Consider the following 17,464-nt stretch of genomic DNA (forward strand, 5'->3'; position numbering starts at 1 on the left):
AGCAATAAACTAAAAGCAGATGAAAATGTACAGCAACATTCTACATGTCTGGGTAGGTTTGCCTAGACATTTTTATTTTTTTAGCAGGTGCTGAAAAGAGTACAGTCAAGGTGCCTGCTTTTGGCCAAGAAGCCAATAATTGCTGTTGGAGGGAGGGGGCGGTCAGACGCTGGGACTTAGGGCCAGGCCGGTGGTGCTCATGTCAGCCAGGATAGCTCAGTTAGTTAGAGCGTGGTGCTGATCTTGCCAAAGTTGCAAGTTCGATTCCCGTTTGGGACAGCTGCATATTCCTGCAAGCTGGACTAGGTTATTCAAAGGGTCCCTACCAACTCTAGGGGTGCCTGGCGTGCTCTGGTCCATGGGGTCACAAAGAGTCGGACATGACTGAATGATTGAACAACAACAACCACCAACTCTAGAATTCTGTGATTCTATGGAGAAGTTGCTTAGGCAAAGCCCTCCCACTGAAAACATTCCTGTCTCCCTTTCTGGGCAGGTGCAACCCCAGCGACGGGCTTCTTGAAGCAGAGTGGCATTAACGTGGACTCCAAAGGTTTCATCGTGGTGAATAAGGTAAAATCGGGGCACGGAAGGCAGGCTGGAGCCCAGTGCGAGTGCTCTGGCACACAGACAGCAGATGTGCTGTCAACCCACAAGGATCCAGTGTGGTGTAGTGGTCAAGAGTGGTAGACTCGTAATCTGGTGAACCGGGTTCGCGTCTCCGCTCCTCCACATGCAGCTGCTGGGTGACCTTGGGCTAGTCACACTTCTCTGAATTCTCTCAGCCCCACTCACCTCACAGAGTGTTTGTTGTGGGGGAGGAAGGGAAAGGAGAATGTTAGCCGCTTTGAGACTCCTTAGGGTAGTGATAAAGCGGGATATCAAATCCAAACTCTTCTTCTTCTCCCGTCCAGATGATGCAGACCAGCATCCCAGGAGTTTTTGCAGCCGGCGACGCTGTTGCATTTCCGCTGGTGCTGAGGAACAACAAGAAGGTGAACATCCCTCATTGGCAGATGGCTCACATGCACGGTGGGTGACACTCAGTTTCTTGTTTCTTCTTTTGTCATTTAAGTTTTTCATTTTATTACGTATACAAAGCAGAGAGAACGGTTATAGCAACCGATGAACATTTAAAGATGAGAAATAGGTAGTTATGTCATTGAATTCTACTCAGTATTGATTCATAGCAGATTCCAACATATAGTTAGCAGAGTAAAAACTTAAAACACGTTGCAGGATTCCCAAAAAAAAATAGACCACAGGCAATTGTATTTCATCCAGCAGAGCTTTATGGCTACTGAAGGCAAATAAGCATAACGGTCACAAATCCAATATATTCAGGATTGGCACTGTCCATAAGAAATCCAGTTGCAGCAGACTTAACTTAAACTTAAAGGTAAAGCAAAATGAAAAAAAATCCTTCCAGTAGCACCTTAGAGACCAACTAAGTTTGTTCTTGGTATGAGCTTTCGTGTATATCTGAAGAAGTGTGCATGCACATGAAAACTCAAACCAAGAACAAACTTAGTTGGTCTCTAAGGTGCTACTGGAAGGAATTTTTTATTTTGTTTTGACTATGGCAGACCAACACGGCTACCTACCTGTTAAAGGTAAAGGTAAAGGGACCCCTGACCGTTAGGTCCAGTTGCGAACGACTCTGGGGTTGCGGCACTCATCTTGCTTTACTGGCTGAGGGAGCCGGCGTACAGCTTCCGGGTCATGTGACCAGCATGACTAAGCCACTTCTGGTGAACCAGAGCAGCGCACAGAAACGGCGTTTACCTTCCCGCCAGAGCAGTACCTATTTATCTACTTGCACTTTGATGCGCTTTCGAACTGCTAGGTTGGCAGGAGCTGGGACCGAGCAAGGGGAGCTCACCCTGTCACGGGGATTCGAACCGCCAACCTTCTGATCAGCAAGCCCTAGGCTCTGTGGTTTAGACCACAGCGCCACCCGCATCCTGCAACTTAAACTTACAATAACTTATAATAAGACCAAAACCTTAACACTAAGCATACTATGTACAGAACACCACACCAGGTGGAAAAAGAGATAGAAAGGGAAAGGGAAACCCAGGCTCCTTCTGGCCTTATTTTTATAGTCAGCATGACCTTGACAGAAAGAGATAAGAGAACCAGTTTGAACCAGCTGTACTCAGCTTCTCTGAAGGTATAACCCAGACATCATGAACCTTCTGCATGCTTCTTTCACACAGAGAAGCTTCCAGAACCCTCTTGAATTAATTAGAATAGGAAATATCTCTACACATCAGATCAATACTTTCTGTACTAAGAAATGCAAAATGACAAGTTACACATGGGTTAAAATAGCAAAGTCCCAGACTAACAGCTGGCCTAAGCCACCCCTAAAAGAGAGGGTGATTTCAGATTCCAGGAGGGTCGACACAGCTGGTTTGGGGAATCAGGAAGGGCTTCATCGCTGGGTGGCTAGTGCTGTAGACATCAACTGTACGGAGCATTGGGCAATGTGCTCCTGCTCTTCCTCTACATTCCAGGACGCATTGCTGCGCTGAACATGTTGGCACACGGGACCGAAATCAGCACAGTCCCCTACCTGTGGACAGCCATGTTTGGCAAGAGCATCCGCTACGCAGGTGAGTGAACGGCCCACCCAGGTCTGACGGTAAGAGCAAGGCCAAGTCTTCTGCACTGCAAGACTTTGGAGGAAGATCTATCCCTGGCCATTGGCTGTCCTTGCTAGGGCGGTTGTACTTCAGCAACATTGGGGAGGGTGTGTGTGTGTCACAAGTTCCCCACCCTTGCAATAAATCAGTGTAAGTTCTCTTTTCATTTCCCAGGCCATGGAGAGGGGTTTGATGACGTCATCATTCAGGGGGACTTGGATGAACTGAAGTTTGTGGCATTTTACACCAAGTAAGTGCTGCTTTGTCTTTCCAAAGGTGCAACTGCACCCAAGTTAAGTAAGGATGGGCATTTGCAAAAAGTGCTGGCTGTGCTCCACTTAGTGGCATTCCGTGTCAGCAGTGTGATGCAGAAAAAAAAGCTAATGCAGCTCTAGGTTGCATCAACAGAAATCTAACGTCCAGATCAAGGGAAGTAATAGTACTGCTCTGTTCTGCCCAGGTGAGACCCTAGCTGGAGTTTTGTGTCCAGTTCTGGGAACCCTAGTTTCAGAAAGATATTGACAAATCGGAGTTTGTCCTGATAAGACTGACCAAGATGATCAAAGGTTTTGGAAACCAAGCCTTACAAGGAACGGCTGAGGGAGTTGGGTAGGTTTAGCCCGGAAAAGAGAAGACTGAGAGGTGATATGAGAGCCATCTTCAAATATCTGAAGGCCTGTCACATGGAGCAAGCTTGTTTTCCGCTTTTCCAGGGAGTAGGACCAATGGATTCAAACGACGAGAAAGGAGACTCCAACTAAATATTAGGAACAAAGGTGCCAGCTTGCCTCCCGCATGGAGGGGGGGGCACGCCACATGACACGTCACGTGACACATCTGCCCTAGTGGGTCGTGCGGCGGGGAGATGGAGGCGGAACCATCGCCATGCTCCGCCTCCCCGCCCAATGTCATGAGAGGAGAAGGAGGCGGAGCTCAGTGCTTGGCTCCGCCACACGGCCTCCTTTTCCCCATGGCATATGCCGGGGGGGGCACGTGGAGGGCAATCTTCTCCTTTGCTTTTCCCAGCCCCCTCCTGGCTCCCAGGTGGAGGCTGGGGTGCACAGAGGGCACCCAACGGTGACAGGGGATGTCGGCCCCTTCAATATTGGGAGGGCTGGGTTCCCTGATTCAAAATATTGAGGGGGCTACCAGCGCCCCCTATACCTTGCACCGGTGATTAGGAAGAACTTTCTGATGGTAAGAGCTGTTCAGCAGTGGAATGGACTCTCTCAGAAGGCTCTCCTTCATGGAGATTTTAAGGAGAGGTTGGATGGCCATCTGTCAGGGATTCTGTGATCTCAACCTCTCCTTCTCCGTCAGCCTCCAAAACCTCAGATCTTTCGTTGCAGGAATGAAGAGGTGCTCGCCGTGGCAAGCATGAACTACGATCCCCTGGTCTCCAAAGTTGCAGATGTCATGGGAGCCGGCAGGGCCATCCGGAAACGAGATGTGGAGTAAGTTGCAACCGCTGGTTTGAGACCGGCCTTTCCCTCAAAGCACCCGCTGGTTTGTTTCCTTTCTTTCCTCATTGCAAAGTTGATTGACAGCCCAGAAAGGGAAGGGAGGTTTCAACTGCTGATCCGTCCCCAAGTTTTAAAAGGCACCAATCTGGCCTGGGCTGTCTGTGTCCCACAACTGCCCCACAAACAGGCTGTAGCATCTGGTGGAGCTTGTCATTCATTTTAAATGCAAGGTTCTAGTCCTTAAGCTTGTGAATATCAGATGAAAAGCGTACCTGCCACTTCTTTGTTTTTCTTTTCTGGCAGAGCTCTGGTCCATTTCCCACTTGTGAGGCAGGTGAATTCCCCCCCAGGAAATGGATGTAATGATATTGGGTGGGGGAGCTCACTTCCTTGATCAGCATTGGGCTAGCAGCATTGGGCTATCCGGAGCTAGGTTGGCTGATTTTCCAGTAGGAAAAAGGTGGGCTTTATTGCCCTGGTTTTGCCGTTTTTAAAAATTCTCTCTCTTCCTGTGATCAACGTTTACTGAATAAACTTTGGGGGAAACCGCCCCCCCCCGGGAAACCACCAATATGAATCGTGCATAACTTTTAAAGTGGAAGCCGAGATTATCAATATTATAAGCTCAGAATTTTGGCTATAAAGTTGGTAATTTCCATTTGAAAAACAAAGCCAAGTTTCTAGCCATTACGGTTGTAGAGGGAAGCCAGAGAAGTGGACTAGCTTTGTGCAGGACATTAAATTTTTTAGAACTGAGGAAGAATATGTAGTCCTGAGTGTGAATTGCGAAGCAGGTCAGTCCCGCTGGTAGCAAATATTGAGTCTCTTCTCCTCTCCTTTCTTACTTTCTTTCTCTTTCTCTTTCTTTACTGCTGCAATTTAAGGCTCTTCATCCGCTATGGCAAGTAGGTATATTTTAGTCACTGTCTCTTCAGCTTGCTAATTTGGGGGGGGGGGGAGTTGTTCTCTCCCCCAACCCAACTTTTGCTTTTTGATCTGTTTAAATCAGTGGTTCTCAAACTTTTTCCTTGTTCACTGTTTCCTTGCTTCCACAAGCTCATCGCCGGTGCTCCCTACCATGCTCTATAAGGAATAAGGAATAAGGAATAAGGAATAATTTTATTGGCCAAGTATCAATCATACTTGGAATTCTGCTACATTGCAATGTAAAGAAAACCGTACCTCATACAAACACTATTCCCCTCACAATACAACAGCACAGCAACGGAATCCCATACCACCAACTGGCCTCCCTTCCGCACACAACTATGAATTTAACAGTTTGATGGCACAAGGGAAAAAAACTATTCCTATGCCTAGACGTTTTTGTGTATAAAGTCCTGTAATGACATCCAGATGGAAGTAAATCAAACAGGTAATGACCAGGAAGCAAAGGGTCTGCGACAATTCTCTCTGCTCTCTTCCTGGCTCGACCAGCATAAAGTGTCTCTCTTGGAGGCAAACTAACACCAATTACCCTCTCTGCAATTCTTACTGCTCATTGGAGCCTTTTCTTGCCCAGCTTGGAGGCTGTGCCATACAAGGCAGTAATAGAATTACAGAGATTATTCACAACAGCAGTTTGGACGACCCACTGAGGAAGATAATGATAGAATAAAATTCAAAATGGTACGGATTAAGTGCATGTTCATTCAAGATTCAATTAAAGCTATTTGGTTTAATTCATAAAATAGATGAATTTGATCCAGTGATACATTAGTAAGAACTTTCTGGCACTAGGAGCCGTTGGACAATGAAACGGATGACCTCAGAAGGTGGTAGATTCTCCTTCACCAGAGAGGAAGTTTAAAAGCACTCTGCAGCAACAGCATTGTGTGGATTATAGGTTGCTAAACCCTTTTGCTTATCCTGATTCATCTGCCTTAAAACTATTGCCCTCCTTCTACTTCTCTAGCAATGAACAGACCACACACTCGTAAGTAAGTTTAAAAGCTTTACTTACTAAATCCAAAGGTCTGATTCATGCATTGTTCCACGCAGCACCCAAGTTACTCTTGGGCACAAAATACACAATATAGTTTCAAATATGCGGTCTGAACTTGGATCAAGTTCAGACATGTCCACCCTGGTCGGTTACATGGCTAGAAGAGAAGTGAGAGAAAGGAAGAGAAAACAGCTTCACTTCCTCCCTCATGGAGGAGAGGGGTCATGACCTAGCTGAGTCTAGGAACAGAACTCTGTGGTCTTAACCCCTTCATGCACTAACTAGTGCTCGTGCATACTGTAGTTATGTTTGACTGCAATTTCCCACACCTTCCAACTCGACAGTTCTATGATTCTATGATTCTTTGCTCTTTCAGTCTGCTTCAAAAATATTGCCTTCCTCCACTCCAAGGTTTGTGCGGTTGGTTTGGGAGTTGAGGAAGCATTCCTACAACGATCTTGCTTTGTTTGTTTGTTTTGTATTTCCTGTAGAACTGGAGACATGTCCTGGCTATCCGGAAAGGGTTCCTAACATCCCCAGAAATCGCTGGCTTCCTACAGACCCTGCAGTCACCAGAGGGCAAGATGCCACACACCTTTCTCCAGTGACTTTGACAAACCTGGCACTGTTTCCATAACTGTTCTCTTCCTACGCCTTCCGAGGGCCCCATTCACGCTGAGATCAACTGCAGTAGCCTCAGAGTGGCTTATACACACCCTCTCCCTGGAGCAACCGGAAGGAAAAGGGGCCACTTAGGGGTTCATTGAGTTGCCACGGCTATCTAGGGCCAAGTCAGATAAGTGCTGTGAAGTCAGCAGAGCCGTGGGGTGGGGTGGGGTGGGGTGGGGTAGAGGAAAATGCGGGTCACACCTGCACGCTTGCTTGGGAGCAGAGTGGAGAGCTGGTGGACCTCAAAGGCTTCCCTTTCTACATGGTGAAATCTCCATGGATTGGTGTTGGCCGCATCCCAAAGTGGCTGGCTGTGCCGCTCGCCGTCCACATTCCAACTCCCCTTCCAGTCTACTCCATTGCTGCTGCGGTTCCCTTGAACCACATCCTTGAGGCACTTCCTGCAAGCCCATTATACAGTCTTCCTTTATGTGAGCCACAAACCTCTGTTTGTGTGTATGTGTGTGTGTGTGTGTGTGTGTGTGTGTGTGAGAGAGAGAGAGAGAGAGAGAGAGAGAGAGAGAGAGAGAGAGAGCGCAGTGATCAAAGGGAAACTAGTATGGAGGATTGGCTCACCTTTCTTTGTTCCCTTTGGAACAGTTTTGCCCAAGTCTGCTGTGCCAAAGATCTGTTGGTCTTTTGCATGTGTGTGTGTTTGATTCAGTTCATGTTTCAAGGAGAACGTACCTGGTTTGCACTTTCTGAAAACGGCAGGTGAACCGAACCACAACCATCTTTAAAAATTTGCCCATCTCTGAATTTTGCAATGCAGTTCTCTGGTCAAGCGTGGAAATCCATAACTGTGCATAAACATGCATATATATCAGAGGAAATAACATACAAGAATGCATTGTGTTGCAAAAACCAAACATGTGAAGCTTTGCAGAAACCGGACACATGAAGCAAAATTGCATAATAGAACGTTGCGTGAAAATGCTGGCGAATTTTCACGAGGACTTAAGGAACAGCAACACAACCACTTGTGGACTGGTGTGGAGATATGGCTAAACTCCACTCAAGACTGGAAAATGAGGAACTGAAATGGACAGATTCAGCTATCCCTAGTGGGATCCATGTTTTCTCCCACATTTCCTTCCCTTGTGTCAAGCCCTCTCTTGCCAAGCCTAGCTGTGCCTGCTCTCTGTCGTTCTTATGGAATGCAGAAGAGGCACAGGATCCGGCTTCCAGATCACTGCAAGGTTTTCTTTCCTTTTGTTTTGCCTTAAACAGGTTTCTAGCCCCTAAGGATTGCCAAGATGTGCTTGAAAGAGTGCCAGAAGTCAGAGAGGTTGGAGGAGCAAGCGAGGGGAACGGTAATCATCCTTGGTCACCCTCCAAATTAGTACGCCAGAATAAATTCTGCAATGCAATAATGCATGTGTTCCTCTGGCATGGTTTATTCAGACTGCAGAACTGTCTCTTCTCCTCGGCATGGGGTATCAATTTTCTTTTTGCAACGGGAAAACAAATCCCCGAGTTATCATCATGGGACAAGGGGACCTCGAGGGTGATGGAGATAGGGTGCACCTCTCCTAATAATCCAGACCATCAAATCCTATAATTGTAGAGCCGGAAGGGAACATGAGGGTCATCTAGCCCAGCCCCCTGGAATGCAATTTCCTAATTCAGGGTAATCAGCTGTATTTTCTAGGAACCAGTAGCTACCATTTCCGTGCAACTCGGGGGCGGTGGAGGGGTGTCAACATTAAAGTGGAAAAACTTTGAAACCTGAAACTCCAGGTTCTCTTCATGTGGCTGGAATTTCTCTCCCCTGGTGAAGTTGCAGCCGAAGCTCCTCCTCCAACAGGACTAGCCCCTTTCCCAGACTTTTATGTTCCTCGCCACTGACAGGGTTGCCAGTCATAGGTCTGCCACCTTCCACCTTCCTGACAGAGGCCTGGGGGGTGCTTTAGAAATGCTTGCAGGCAGAAATTTGGCCACTGTGATGGTGTTTTTTGTTTTGTTTTGTTTTGTTTTTGCTGCTGTGGGGCTGGAGGAACAGGAAGCGCCCGTTGAGTTCATGCGGGTGTTTTCTTAAGGGTGAAAAGAAATGCTGGCTGGATTTTGCCCGCCCCGCGTTTCAACTGCCCACATTTGCTTGCATTTCACTCGCTTTGCCACAGAACGTCATGCAAAATAAATTAGCCATCTCATGTTTTGCCCTCTTCCCCCACCCTCCTAGGTTATTAATAAACTCATGTATTAAACCACAAGGCTTGTGTTATAACTGCTCTGGATGGTGTGTGGATGCTTCAGCCAAAAATAGCCCCCTCCTGGGGTTGCTACCTCCCCCCCCTTTTTTTTTTTACTTGCCCTGTTCTTCTGCCTTTAAATTCTGCCTAATTTAACCAGGGCAAATGTCTTTCCCCATTATTTAATGCTGGGGGGCAGGGAAAAGCTTTCTGAATTATTTGTTATAGAGAGAGAGTGGGTTTCCCCCCACCCCTTCAGTTTGCTTTTTGATGTGAACATAAATCTCACTTCCCGAAACACTTTGTGAAATGACACACAGATCTTCTTCCAACGTTGCACCTCTCTGAATTTTTTGCGATGCAATTCTCTGGGGGAAAATGCCTGTTTTTTTTAAAAGGAAAGGGCTGTGCTGTTTTTATTACCAGTATTTTTTTTTAAATATTGCTTTAATTCTATTAGAGTTTAATTCCATTTTTAATGATTATCTTTGATATGTATTTTATCTGTGTTCTTTTAATTTGTGTAAGCTGCCTGGAGTCCTAAGCTGGGGGAAAGGCTGGGTATAAATAAATATAATGATGATGATGATGATGATAACCCAGAAATGTTCACAAATATGCCTCTACTAGGGGGAAGCATGCCAGAAACTGCATATGTTAGTGAAACCAACAATACAAAAATGCATTTTATCAGAGAGAAAAAGCTTGCAAAGTAGTATTTATTAGAAGAAAATGTGCAGTAACGTGCTGGTGAATTTTCTTGAGAACTTTTTTTTTTCTTTAGCAAAAAAAGTTGCAACCGAATGCGGAAATGTGGTGAAATGAATGCAAGACTGGGAAACCAAGGGAAAACTGAAATTGAGAGAATCACCTATCCCAGGGGTCTGCAACCTTTAAGACAAAAAGAGCCACTTGGACCCGTTTCCGAAGAGAAAAAAAATCTGGGAGCCGCAAAACCATTGCGGCCCACAAAAATATAAACACCCAGAAGCTCATAGCACAATTTAGACAGGTAATGAAGAAACGCTCCCCCCCCCCCAGCCAAACAACAAGCACTGTATTAAAGGAACCGTCCGAACGCCTGACGCTGCAGGGGCAAATCTAGAAGGGGAAATCCAACCCCCCAGAATACTTCCGCCCCATGAACAGCACAAATGCAACCCTAAAAGTTTAGCAAACTTATGCAAAAGCACACAGCATGCACACTGCCCCAATCACTATTGGCCAGCAGAGGGGCTGGGCAAGGCAGCTGAGAGGGGCTGAAGCAGGGGGCTGATCACGTCCCCCCTACAGGCGCGGGAAAAGATTCCTTCAGAATGGATAAAACCCTTCTTTCAGTCCATGGGACTCCCGCTTCTAGGGGGGCAGGGGGCTTCTAGGGGGGGCCGCTGCCCCCTCCTGCCCCCCCCCCCCCCCCGTCGGTACGCCCATGCTCGGGTCCCTTTCGCCACGCTGCTTAAGGGAAGTCTCCTGCGCGCCCCCGAAACTTTGGCCAGCCTGATATCTGTGAAAAACTGGCAAGCAAAATTCGAGTCTTCCTGTGGTTTCCAGCAACTGGAATTCAGAAGCATTGCTGCCCCAACTGTGGAGGCAGAGCAATAGCCATCATGTTTAGTAACCATTGATAGCCTTATACTCCAAATAATCTGTCCCATCCTCTTTTAAAGTCACCCAAGCCTATCATTGTCTACTGCGGGAAGCAATTTCCTCAGTTTAACTCTGTACCACATGAAGGACTTCCTTCCTTTCAGATAAACAACTCTCTGACTTTTAGAAGACATCTGAAGGCAGCCCTGTTTAGGGATTTTTTTCTTAGTGTTTGATGTTTTATTGTGTTTTTAATATTCTGTTGGAAGCCTCCCAGATTGGCTGGGGAAACCCAGCCAGATGGGCAAGGTATGTATGTATATATGTATGTATAAATAATAATAATAATAATTATAAACAGCCACCTTCAGATGTCTTCGGAAAGTCATGCAAATTGGTTATCTGCTGGGAGGGCATTCCACAGGGTGGGTGCCACTACCAAGAAGGCCCTCTGCCTGGTTCCTGTAACTTCACATCTCGCAGAGGGAAACGCCAGAAGGCCCTCGGAGCTGGACCCCAATGTCCGGGCTGAATGGTGGGGGTGGAGACGCTCCTTCAGGTTTACAGGACTGAAGCCATTTAGGGCTTTAAAGGTCAGCACCAACACTTTGAATTGTGCTCAGAAACATACTGGGAGCCAATGTAGGTCCTTCAGGACTGGTGTTATGTGGTCTCGGCGGCCACTCCCAGTCACCAGTCTGGCGTTTGCATTCTGGATTAGGTGTAGTTTCTGAGTCACCTTCAAAGTTAGCACCATGTAGGGCACATTGGTGTAGTAGCCCAAGTGGGAGATAACCAGAGCATATCCCCTTCCTTCTGGATCCCTGTTAAAATCTGTGCTGCAGAGCTGCATATTTGCAGGGATCTGCCCTTTACCAGCAGCTGGAACATGCTGGTGTGAGCAGATTGGCTGTGTTTATCTCCGTGCTGTGAAAATCTTAATGGGCTCTGTAGTGTCGTGGGTTCTGGTAGCAAGAAGTCCAGCTACACGTCTTAGTGAAAACAGCTCTTTATTGTAGGGATTAGACAAGACTGGGGATAGGGGGTAGGGAAAGCTCTATTTATAGACACATTGGGACTGGGGGAAAAGATACATTTTAGCGGGAACCAATAATATTCAAACTTTCCGGCGGGACCCAATCAGGCTGTGGATTGTATTTGTACACTTCAAATTGACCAATAACAATACTTTACCCTGCTGCCAGAATATCTTATTTAATACACAACAGGCTCGTCGCTGCAGATCTAGCTGTTCTTAAAGACACAAGAGCAGAGCAGGCATTCTGGGTGTTGAGATCCACAATTTCATCACAAGAGGTTTACAGCTGGGCTGGGCAGACTTCTGGGTCCCAGAATCCACTTGTTTTTGGTTCTGCTAGCATCCTGGAATCTATCAACTGGAGTCTAATGCAAGGCAAGCAGTTTGGAGGGAGGGTGTCAGCATATGCGGAACGGAGGAATGGGGTGCCTCTGAGCATGCACCGAGCACAGGAATTTATTTTCAGTTCCAAAACTGGGTTCAGAGTCCTATCACTCAAAAAATATATTCCTGGTTTCAATCTTTCTTCATCTCGGCAGCCTGATTTGGGAGAAGAAGAAAGTGTTTTTTGGGGGTCAGGTTTATTGTTGAAAAGTTATTATTGCACATTCCCCCAAGATTGACCAGTAGATCAATAGATCCCAATCTACTTCTGTCATGGCCTTGTTTTACACATCGAAGAAGGTCCCTGCTCCGAGGAGCTTGCACACTAAAATTTAAAGCAGAAGAACTTACAAGAGGAAAAAGAAGCAGGGTGTGAACTGGAAAAGTGCAGGTAATGATTCCACTTGCAGGCACGTGCCTTCCAGGTGTTTTGGACTACAACTCCCACCAGCCCCAGCCAACATGATCATCTTAAACTACAACTACCAAGAACCCCAGCCAGGAAAGAATTGCACTGGGTACCTGTAAGAACGTTCAGTGGTTGCTCATGAGTAATCAGCCAGAAGCAGAACTCCTAACAACTAAGTTCTTTATTGTGCAAAATATTTACAGTGGAGCAAAAGTAACAACGTCCATCTCATCCCTCTGCAGAGTCCGGGAATGAACTCTTCCGGTTCTTGGTCCAGCAAAAGAGGCGCGGGATTCTAAACCCCCGCCTCCCCCTTCCACGTCTTTCCTGTCTGCGAACTCTGAGCGTGGGAAACTTGACCCTGTTCCCCGCTCTCCCCTTGGTGCTCAGGCTCTGCGATCCCTTCAGAGCCCCTGCACCGACTTCCTGCCTCCAACTCCCCCTCCCCACTGGAGGAATGGTCGCTTCCTTCTGAGGAGGGGGATGACGAGCTGGTGAACAACAAAGGAGTTTCCCTGTACTGCAAACGATCCTGGGATGCTACCTGCCGTGGGGAGGGGGGGGTTTCCTGACAGTACCAATTACCTACCAGGCTAAGGTGTTTAGAAAGGCCTGTACAGCTCAGGACCAAGATACCTGAAATATCACCTCAGCCCTTATATACCCAGTCGATTGCTGCTCTGCGGGTGAGGGGCTCCTGCTGACAACATCTTATCAGGAGGTTTTCTCCTCATGAAACAAGGCCTTTAGTGTGGTGGCACCAACCCTATGAAATTCCCTTCCAATAAATATTTGGCCTCTGTTGTCTTCTCAGTGCCTACTTGGGGAAAAAAAAATCCTCTTCTAACAAGGCTATTCAGTAGAGATCTCTATCCCGTGTCGGCATCTGTGGTGGAATTTTCAGATGTTTTAATTACAGTACTTCAGCGTTTGTGTGTTTGAAAACCTGGGCTCATTTGGGAGGAAAGTCAGGACAGAAATTTAATAAATAACATAACGTAACAGAACAGCCCATGGGACTTTTGCATCACTTGCTAAGATCCATAGGCAGAAAGTGCTCCTAAAAGCACAGGAGCGGCGAAAAGTTGGCAACTTCTCTCCAAAAATGCGCTAGAAAAGGGGCAAAGAAAGATGTGACAACCTTATCCAGGAAACTTTTGGGGTTTTTCTCCCTCACAGCACAGCAGGATTAACCTCCTCCAGCCATATGTCTGAGTGACAGCTGTGCTGCCCGGCCTCCTAATGCAATTAGCAGATCTTCTTTCCCAGCTCTGCCTGATTCAGGTCAAGAGCAGCAGGGTGGGTGGGGGAACAGAGGGTGACCCCCCCACAAACACATACATTGGGGGTGATGGCCCTGCAGACTCCGCTGCCCCCCAACCTGCGGAGGGGGCTGACAACTTTCAGCGGGTCCCTCTTCATCAACAACAAGACTGGCGACTGCGGCCTGGCACAGAGCTACCACCCAGGTACGATGAGATTTGAGGAGTGGGCTTTGGTAAGGTCTGGGAAAGCTTTTAACATTGAACTGGGGCAAACAAGGGCTCCGATGCACACCCTTCCCAAGTGGGGTGGTCTCCATGGCTGTAGATCACTGGTAGAGCATCTATTTACAATTTTATGATTCTACCATTCTGTGGTTCTGTAGTTTACTTTATCCGATTTAATATTTGGAATAATAAAATTGTAAGAGTTGGGTGGGACCACAAGGGCCATCTAATTCCAACCCCCCCCCCTACAATGCAGGAATCTTTTGCCCAACATGGGGCTTGAACCCACATCCGAGATTAAAAGTCTCATGCTGTACCGGCTGAGCTGTCTCGGGAATGTGTTCTGCTTTTCCAGCAACAAATGTTGAGCTCAAAGCGGCTCACGGCAGCATGGAGAACAACAAACACTGCAATCGCTATAACAGCAAAACGAGGTAGCATATTAAGAAAGCAGAGAGCAGAAGGAAATTAAACTGTTGGGACTATGCTGAAATGGCAAAACTGACCGGAAAGCTCAGGAACCAAGAAGACCAAAACTTTAACAAAGAATGGGTTTATTATTATTATTATTATTATTATTATCTTGGGAGACCACAGTAAGCAGATGAAAACATTAGCAGGATTGCAATAACACTTGTAAGGAAGCAAGATTTGGAGGAATCTTTCAATGTGTATGTGTATGGTTGTATTGTTATAATTTTATATTTGTAAAAATCAAATAAAAATTGTTTTTAAAAAGAAAGGAAAAAAGTAAGCAAAGAGCAGGAGCAAATTCATCAGAACAATTAATAAAGTGGCGGTGATTCAGTTCAGTTTAATAGAATTCCTATATACTGCTTGATATACAACACTTCAAAGCGGTTTCCAAAAAGAATGAAATTACCGGTTAGAAAGCAGCTGTTTTAAAACATTAAAGAATAACAATAATAAGTCAACAATAAGTGAAAACCCAGAGTAAAACACAGGTCAGCATTCTACATGTCTGGGTTGGTTTGCCTAACCAAAGTGTTTTTAGCAGGCGCCGAAAAGAGTACCGGGAAGATGCCTACTTGATGTCAATCTGCAGGGAGTTCCGAAGTGCGGTTATCACTTAAAAATCTGTAAAAGTGCTAGTTCTGCAGATCAGAGCAGTTGAGTGGGCATGCGTGGGGCAAGACGGTCTCGTAGGGAAACTGTAATCCAAACCAAGTTGATGTTTATAAGGGTGGGGTATAAATTCAGTAAGTTAAAAGCTATGCAGGAGGCCCTGTTCATTTCACAGTAATTTTGAATTGTATTAACTGTCGACCATGTATTCAACCTTTGGGCAATCCCTTGGCAAGGTGCCTTATCCAAAGCTCTAATAAAAAAACGAAACAAAAAAAAAAAACACCCCATGCCACTGGCAAACGGGCCCAGAGGAGACTGTTTTCTCCCGGAGATGCTGCTGCAGCAAACTTTCCTTGCTCTTTGTTGGTGTCTTTTACAGACCACACGGTGCTTTCCAGTCTGCCGTTACAAATGATGCTTTACTTCAATGCTTTCTTCTTCCCGTTCTGGTGCCTGTCGGAGGGGGTCATGCTGGAACTGAAGGTAGTCAGGGTTTCCCCCCTTTTCTTTTGTATGGTAAACTGGAGCTGTAATTCGGAGGAAGAACATCTGCCGTACATGTGGAAGGAGGAGACCCCAGATTCAATTCCTGGCATCTCCAGGTGGGGAGGGACAGACCAGCCTGAATCCCCAAAGCTGTTGGGGTCAAGTGTTTGTGTGTGTGTTTGGGGGGGGGGGTGTGTCATCTGCCGAGGATTCTTTAGCTGTGATCCCTGCATTGCAGGGGGTTGGACTAGATGACCCTAGGTCCCCTTCCAACTCTGCAATCCCATCTTTCCAAGTTAGATGAAAGAGGATTGTCCTTTTCAGCTAGTTCTCTCTCTTTCTAACCTCCTTCCAGTATAGCCTACTGCCCACTTACTATCAGTTCCTGCTGGTCAGTGCATACCTGATGATCATCTCAGCTGAAGGCCTGCGGCTCTACCTGGGGTTTATTGGAAATCTGCAGGAGAAGGTAAGGCCTCAAGGCAGGGGTGACGAACCTCAGAGCTGAGAGCCAAGTGCGGCCCTCCAGACCTCTTTGCCTGGCCCCCAGGAGTTCCCCCAGGCCACTGCACCCACCTTCAATGTGTTTTGCCTTGCTGGGATGTGGCCTTAAACTCTCTCCAGGTAGGGCTAGAATTTCCCCTAACTAGAACCCTGCAGAGCTGCTGCCAGTCAGTGTAGACCAGGCTTCCTCAACCTCGGCCCTCCAGATGTTTTTGGCCTACAGCTCCCATAACCCCTAGCTAGCAGGACCGGTGGTCAGGGATGCTGGGAATGGTAGTCTCAAAACACCTGGAGGGCCGAGGTTGAGGAAGCCTGGTGTAGATAATACTGAGCTAGATGGATGGGTACAAGGCAGCTTCTTCTGTTCCTTGGCTCCTGCAGGTCCCGGAACTGGCCGGCTTCGTCCTTCTCTCCTTCCTGATTGAGACGCCCGTCCTGCTGTTCATCCTGACCGACGAGCACATCATCCGCCTGCCGCTGGAGACGGCCGTCCACCTGCTCCTCCTCCTCTTCCTTGCCTCCGAGATCACAGCGGCTGTCTTTGCTCTCAAAGGGATGACCAGGCAGCTAGCCAGGCAGTTCTACCTGAAGCAATTCGAGGAGGGGCCCGGCAGGCTGGGCCCGGGTGCGAGGGGCAGCCAGCAGGGGGCTCGGCTGTCCGTCAGCACTGACTCCGCCCTGCTTTCTGCACAGGGGCGCTAAATGTGCGGCGGGGTGTGTGTGTGTGTGTGTCTTCCCTTTGAGGTGGTGTTCCTCACTGAGAGCCAGCGTGCTGTCGTCGAGTAACATCTGAGAGACCAGAGTTCAATCCCCACTCGGCCGTACGGAGCTTACTGGGTGACCCCGGGTGAGGCACTGGTTCTCAAGCCAACCCGCCTCGCAGGGTTGTTGTAGGGACTGAACTGAGATGGGGGAGGGCTGTGTATGCTGCCTGGAGCTCCTTGGAGAAAAAGGTGAGATATAAATGCAGTAATTAATTAAGTAAGAAATAAATATGCAGGCAAACCCTAAAGATGTGGAACTCCCTCCTTACAGAGGTGTGTCGGGCATCATCATTGCACATGATTCATCGAATATCAAAGATGCTCCTCTTTATCCCGGCCTTTGCACAGCATGGCTACATTTGAAGCTGTTTGATACTTCCGCCAAAGTATCCTGGGATGTGTTTGTTAAGGGTGCTGAGAGTTACTAGGCGAACCCCAGTTCCCCTTCCCAGCTGCAATTCCCAGAGTTCCTTAGGAAGTAGGAATTGATTGTTAAACAATTCTGGGAATGTGTGTGTGTTTTAAACTGTTTTTTATTATTGTTGTACATCGCCTTGAGAGGATTGTGTAGAAGGTGATCAATAAACTGATGATGGTGATAATAATAACTAATTAATTTTATTAATTGACCTGGGACCTGAGTACCTGTACTTGATGGAGCACCTGTCGCCACGTGCCCCAGTACACAGTTTATAGTCAGAGAGAGAGAGAGAGAGAGAGAGCCTTACAGAATCACAGAATTGGAAAGGACACAGAGGGTCATCTAGCCCAACCCCCTGCAATGCAGGGACCTTC

At 47.2% G+C, this 17,464-nt stretch overlaps 2 protein-coding genes across 4 annotated transcripts in view; both read left to right on the top strand.

Moving 5' to 3' along the window:
- AIFM3 (apoptosis inducing factor mitochondria associated 3) overlaps positions 1 to 6,643 on the top strand; it is a 42,638-nt gene extending 35,995 nt beyond the window's left edge. For 2 of the 3 annotated variants that reach the window (XM_033135899.1, XM_033135902.1), the window contains 7 exons: positions 497 to 573; positions 915 to 1,032; positions 2,520 to 2,618; positions 2,823 to 2,898; positions 3,998 to 4,102; positions 4,996 to 5,016; positions 6,548 to 6,643. In XM_033135899.1, coding sequence (XP_032991790.1) covers positions 497 to 573; positions 915 to 1,032; positions 2,520 to 2,618; positions 2,823 to 2,898; positions 3,998 to 4,102; positions 4,996 to 5,016; positions 6,548 to 6,587 — 536 coding nt within the window. In that variant the 3' untranslated portion in view covers positions 6,588 to 6,643. The remainder of the gene's footprint in view (positions 1 to 496; positions 574 to 914; positions 1,033 to 2,519; positions 2,619 to 2,822; positions 2,899 to 3,997; positions 4,103 to 4,995; positions 5,017 to 6,547) is intronic. The other variant, XM_033135901.1, reaches the window with a different exon arrangement.
- Positions 6,644 to 12,389: 5,746 nt separating this feature from the next.
- LOC117039082 (transmembrane protein 17B-like) lies at positions 12,390 to 16,607 on the top strand. The gene is made up of 5 exons (XM_033136119.1): positions 12,390 to 12,451; positions 13,621 to 13,805; positions 15,295 to 15,398; positions 15,757 to 15,870; positions 16,287 to 16,607. Exons 1-5 carry the CDS (start codon positions 12,390 to 12,392, stop codon positions 16,605 to 16,607), a joined length of 786 nt encoding a protein of 261 aa, XP_032992010.1.
- The last annotated feature ends 857 nt before the right edge of the window (positions 16,608 to 17,464 follow it).

This window comes from Lacerta agilis, chromosome 17, assembly GCF_009819535.1.
Source record: "Lacerta agilis isolate rLacAgi1 chromosome 17, rLacAgi1.pri, whole genome shotgun sequence".
Taxonomy (NCBI): Eukaryota; Metazoa; Chordata; class Lepidosauria; order Squamata; family Lacertidae; genus Lacerta; species Lacerta agilis.

Coding starts and splice junctions, on each gene's coding strand:
- LOC117039082 (XM_033136119.1), top strand. CDS start 12,390: ATGATCATCTTAAACTACAACTACCAAGAACCCCAGCCAGGAAAGAAT. Junction 15,399..15,756: donor GGGTCATGCTGGAACTGAAG/GTAGTCAGGGTT, acceptor ACCTCCTTCCAG/TATAGCCTACTGCCCACTTA. Junction 15,871..16,286: donor TTGGAAATCTGCAGGAGAAG/GTAAGGCCTCAA, acceptor TGGCTCCTGCAG/GTCCCGGAACTGGCCGGCTT.